Source organism: Talpa occidentalis, unplaced genomic scaffold (assembly GCF_014898055.3).
Source record: "Talpa occidentalis isolate TD23 unplaced genomic scaffold, MPIMG_talOcc4v2.1 talOcc4.5, whole genome shotgun sequence".
NCBI lineage: Eukaryota > Metazoa > Chordata > Mammalia > Eulipotyphla > Talpidae > Talpa > Talpa occidentalis.
Window position 1 is genome coordinate 116465661 of NW_023604861.1, and position 6000 is coordinate 116471660.

The following is a 6000-nucleotide window of genomic DNA, read 5'->3' on the forward strand; positions in this document are numbered from 1 at the left end:
GACAAATTGCTTGACCACTTTGTGCCTCATTTTTAATAATAGCACCTACCTCGTAGCCTTGTTCTGAGGAGCCCATGGATTTGCAGCTCTTAGAACAAACAGTATTTGGCACCTAGGAGAAGAGCAGTAGCTTAGCTTTTACCTGATCTATCAATGTAAAACACTTCGAATCCTTTTGGGAAGTAAGTGGGGATACATATGTCTCAGGACACATAACTTACCAATAGTTTTAAGACTTTAGATAGAAAATGGAAGGGCAGAAGAATTATGTTAGTAAAAAAAAAAAAAAAAAAAAAAAACAAGAGCTCAGTAAAACTACTCATAATAGGTAATGGAAATTGTTGGCTGTATGATTAATTCAGAACTGGATTCTCGAAAAAGAATGTGCAGTCAGAATTAAAGATTAAAGATTGTCAGACAAGGGGCCTCCTTGGTGGCGCAAGGAGTTAAGACGCAGCACTATGAAGTTACCCGCAGCCACTGCAGCATGAGTTCAATCCCCAGCCAGGGAGGTGACCCACATGGCGAAGCAGACCTCTCCTGACTCGCCCGCTGCTCTCCTCAGCAGTGTATTTCAGTCAATCTGCCTGTTCTGTTCCCCACTCTGTCTCTGGTGAATCCTCTCACCCCCCCACACCTCTGGCCTGTACCCCAGTTCTTGTACAAATAAATAAATAAATCTTTAAAAAAAAAAAAAAAAAGATTGTCAGACAAGTGATGGCTCTGGCAGCGTGAGCTGTGCATGTTCAGCTCCATTATTTCCTCCTTTAATTTATTTCAGCAGTAACGTAACCATTTCAAGAGTACAGAGCATAGTGAGGAATTTATAAAAGTATAATATTTGAACTTTCCTCTCAAATACAATCATGCAAAACAGATGAGCAAAATCAGAAATTCAAACCTGTTCAGCTTCCTTCTCAGGAAAAGGAGCTCACTCATGCCCAAGGGGTTTGAGTTGGATTCTTGGAAGCAGCAAGAGTTCAGTGAAGTTTAGAGTGAAAGGGACCACACCATGTTTTATACATGCAGCTGTCCAGGAACCGTGTGAGTGAATAGTGAAACAAAAGGCTTGAGCAAGAACAATGAACACACCAGACTGCTTGGAACAGAGATTGGTTGGTCAAAAGTGAAATCTTAGTGAGTTCCACAGTTAAAGAGTTTGGAATTATTTGTATTGTTTTCTCCAGTCTTGCAGGTTTATTTACAAAAAGAAGTCTAGTTTATGTTTGTTTGGGTTTTTTTGGTTTTTTTTTTTTTTGATACAGAATTTCCCCAACTTACTGACCACGGGATTCTTTTTCTCGAGAAATAATCTTTAATAATATGCTTGTGTCTAGAGGATTACAGTTTGGGAAATGTTGCTTAATAATTTCTGTATAGCTTTCTTAGTATGAAATTATGTGTATATGAAGAAGGAAAGATGCATAAAAGGCTAGTTATCAAAATAATGATTTCAAGTGACTATGTGCTATTACATAGCTAGTACTTATGAACATTTAGGTAATCACCCATTTTTCATTTTAATAAACGATGACCTGAGCATAGTTGTACAGTTTTTCAAACCTACTGTATGACTACATTACTTTAATACCACAGTACCTTCATTTTTTTTTTTGCAAAATGTTGATGCTAATAGGTCATAATTCTGAGGATTAATTGACATTTAATGCAAAGCATTTAAAATAGTGCCTGCACATATATTTTTAATACATTATTGCTAAAAACTGCTGTCCCAAAAAGTCATACCAGGGCCTCCTTGGTGGCTCAAGGGGTTAAGACGCAACCTATGAAGCTGTCTGCAGCCACTGCAGCACGAGTTCAATCCCAGGCCAGGGAGCAACCCACATGGCACAGCAGACCTCTCCTGTCTCACCCACTTCTCCCCTCAGCAGTGTATTTCAGTCAGTCTGCCTGTTCTGTTCCCCGCTCTGTCTCTTGTGAATCCTCTCACCCCCCATACCTCTGGCCTGTACCCCGTTCTTGTATGCATAAATAAATTAAAAAAAAAAGTCATACCAATTTGTATCTTCAAAAGTACTGATTTTTTTAAATCTCTCATTGAATGTGGTGATCTTTTAGTACAGTAGATAGAAAGTTATATTCCATTTATGACCAGTTAAGTTTTCTTTCGTGTATTCAGAGATGTTTGTATGGTTCCTTGTTTCTGGCTCATGTCTACAGCCACAGCTGTCCTCACCCACCCCTCAGTAGAAAAGCTCCCTCTCTTCCAGCAAGGACTTATCCTCTCGGTCCCCACCTCCTCAGGGATTGGGCTCTGCCCACTTCTCATCTTATCTTCAACCTGTTATCTCCTTGTTCTTTCCAGAGTCATCCAACCTGTGCCCAGACACTTTGAGAGGTCTTGCACATCTCAGGCTTGCTTTCCAGGGTGGGAACACAGATCAGTAGTGAATAAACAGAATAATTTTAGATCATGAAAGGAAGAAAACGGGATATTTGGCTAGAGTGAAAGCAGAGACTACCTTAGCTAGTGAGAAAAAAAATCTCTGCACAGAGATGATCAGTGAACTCTGGAAGCTGAGTGGTGGGAAATCACCCAATGGAGTGAGAACTGTGGAGTGAATTGGGAAGGCCACGTGTCCTAAGGCAGGAAGCTTAGTGGGTCTGAACAACTGATCAGCAACTGATCACTGTGTTTAGAGCACAGTGTACAAAGGGAAACAAGCAGGCAATGACGTTGGAAAGGCGGGTGAGGGTCAGATAGGTAGAAGCTTAGAATTTCGTTGACATATATATGAAGGGGGAGTTAGCAGGGATTTACAGCTGTCTTTCTGGCAACTGGGGAGAGTGGAGCATGGAAATGAGACCTGTCAGGCCATGTGAGGCAGGTCATAAAGATCAAATGAAGTAGATGCATGTATGATACAATTTGGAGAGAGAATTGTCTAGATTGGCTGCTTGTTTCACTGAGGGAAAGCTACTTAAGCTCCTGACATCTTCGCTGGGCGTAGGCGAGATTCCCTTTAATTCTTGGTCCTCTGCTCCTATTTCTTTCCTATACATTGGAGCTTCTTGAAATATTTGTCTGCACCTGACATCCGTTTCCAGTGCTCCTGCTTCTGCAGACAAGCATTGTTTCCTGTCCTCAAGGTTGCTGCCCAGGTTCATTTAACTTCGGATAGTTGTAGTCAGTTGTTAGTCCTCCAGCATCTGACACTGTTGAAACCTTTCCCTCTTGAAATTGTATGTTTTGGGCTTCCACAACTTCACCATTGTCCAGATTTATTAGGATCTCTGTTTCATGCCTCTTCTTCTGTCCGTCCGTAAGTGTTCAGCCTCTGTACCTTGGGCCGTGTTCACCCCCCCCCCCCCGTACTGCTCCCTAATGATCTCCACCACTGGGAATTTATCTACCATTTTATTCTTAGAAACTGAAATCTCTCCCTCAAGCCCTGGTCTTTCTCATGACCTCCAGGCTGCATATCCGGCTAGTGGAATTCACACCCATGTGCTTCTTAGCTCCTCAGCACATCCCAGACAGAACTCCTCACCACACTCTGACTCACCCTCTTGCTGACTTCCTCGAGCTCTCCTTCCTCTTTTTTCTGCCTCTGCTGCTGCTCTGCCTCTCACACCCTCCTCTGCTCCAGCCCCTGGCTGTCACTTGCCTGGTTCTCTCCTGCTTGTCCTTAACTCCCAGTGTAGGTAATTCTCAGCCGCTCTTGTGCCTGGATGGTAACATTTGCCACATTCTCTAACTTGTCTCTCTCCACCCCTGTTCAGGGCAATTTCTTCAACTCAGGTGGATTGTGTGTTAGTCATTACTTTTCCAGGTCCGTCGACTTTGATCAGATGATTCAGTACATGAAGTCTCTTCAACAAGCTGACATTTCAAGGTCTTGTCTTTTTCTGATCTTCCCTTTTACAGTCCTTTGTGCACATTCTCACACTTTCCCAGCGACTTTCTTCTGCCATCAGCCTACTGCCTTGAATATATGCTGATTCTTTAGGATTCTTTCATTTGCCTTTTCCTTTGTACAATCATTTATTAGAATGTGACTACAAATTACTTTGAGGCTTGCCTTTTAAGTAGAGTAAAAATAGATAATTAAAGCAGATTTGTACTAGTGATTCCATAATTACTATAATGAATATGCATTGTGGAAGATACTACCTAATTATCAAAATCCTTGTATTTAAATAGAGAAAATTAAATTTCAAATTAAAAACACCAAATATTTAAAATAAAGTGGGATTGTTTGTTGTCTAAAAAAGAAATACTCATGCCAATTACCATTTTTTGTTACAGAGTGCTTCGTGTTGGTGGAACTATCGTATTACTGCTTAGCGAAGATCATTACAGGCGCCTTAAAGATGGTAAAGAGAGCAGCAGCCCTTTGAATTCCAAGGACAGCCGCACAGATGAATCTGGAATTGAAAAATGCTTGAATCTCAAAGAAAAAACTGCCATTTCAGAGACAGTGTCATCTTCCTTAGAAGCCAGTAACCAGGGATGCTTAGACAAAATGCCACCATTTGGCTCTTTAGTGTCAGTGGAATGCTACCGAGTTAGCCTTGGAAAAACAGATGCATTCATACATAAATATAAGAAGGTCCACTCCTCTGGACTACAGCACACTGGCTGCGCTAAGGCAGGTTCAAGCCCTTAGACAGCAGCAGCACAGCAGTAGAAGTGGCTGTGCCTGGGATCTTGGTCGAACCCCAGAGTTCCAAGTAACCAAACTCCCCTGAAGACAGGGTCTGGGCATCAGTGCTTAGGAGCTTTTGCTTTACTCTCTAAAGAGCTCCCTGCTTCAGACCAAAGACAATGGATGCTTAAAGGACTCTTAAACTTTGTATTCCTTTAAAATGTGAAAAGGTCTGCTCTTGCCAGCACTGTTTCTGAGCAGAATCTTCAACTCGAAAATTTTTCGAGGTTCACAGAATGTGTATTGCAGTCAACATCACAAGGTTGTTGATATCCTAAGTCAGACTTTTCTAAATGTAGAAATGTTTGTGTTACTTAATTTTGATATTTTGAACCTGTAATTTTCTTCTCCTTTGGAATGAAATTTTTATTTGTAATACATTTTGTATGTTCCACTTTATGTAAAACATCAATGGGAATAATAAAAATATGAATTAACGCCAACCTCCAACATGATGGAAATGTTTTTTCTAAAAGCATTAATAAATTATTCCCTTGCTCTTATTTATATTCAGTGCATTCCTTGTGTTATTTGAGAAATAGAAAGTTGACAAAAACATGATTTCATTTTTTTCAATAGCCTAGTTTCTTGACTGCTTTAGTATCATTTGAACAACCTTCCCATGTTTGGGGGAGTTTCACCTTGTGAATTATACCTCACCAAACAAGAAACAGAAAAGTTATCTTTGAGCTAGGGTGTCGCATGTAGCCTAAGACCCAAAACCAAGGGCCACTTGACAAAGGGGACTAATGAGGCACAGGTGGTAAGTAGTTTTTATCTGAAAGCTCCTTCTAATAATCCCAGTGGGACCTGAGCCTATCATACTCACACAAGCATTGACTGCAGTATACCTACTCTTTGCCAAGGCACTGCACTGTGCCAGGCCCTTGGTTACATCCGTGAGCCACACAAACTACCCTCATGGTGTTAGACACCATTCTGTGAAGTCGCAATTTCCTCACCTCCTTATATGCAGCATACAAGTCCCAGTAGGCCATGAACTGGACTTCCTGAAAGGGGAGCTACCGGGATCTAGGGGTGGAGCTGAGCAGCCAGGTGAAGCTATATAACGCGGAAGGCAGGCCAGCCCATCTTAGTCCTGCTTCTGTGACCCAACTTGCACTCTGGTACTGTTGGGAAGGAGACTTGGAGGAGAGGCATGTAAAGCTACTAGGAAAAGACACCAGGGTGAAAGACACAGGAGGAGGTTGTTCCTGACACTTGGCAGAAACAATGCAATCAATACCTTGACCTCATTGTGGATTATGTGTATTTTCTCTCTCTTCTATCCCAGATCTCTGGGACCGGCTTAACCCCTTTTTTGTTTTTC

General features: G+C 41.6%; 1 protein-coding gene across 2 annotated transcripts in view; it reads left to right on the forward strand.

Annotated features, from left to right (window-relative positions):
• THUMPD2 (THUMP domain containing 2) overlaps positions 1 to 5162 on the forward strand; it is a 28437-nt gene extending 23275 nt beyond the window's left edge. For both annotated transcript variants that reach the window (XM_037528174.2, XM_054701183.1), the window contains one exon: positions 4271 to 5162. In XM_037528174.2, coding sequence (XP_037384071.1) covers positions 4271 to 4631 — 361 coding nt within the window. In that variant the 3' untranslated portion in view covers positions 4632 to 5162. The remainder of the gene's footprint in view (positions 1 to 4270) is intronic.
• The last annotated feature ends 838 nt before the right edge of the window (positions 5163 to 6000 follow it).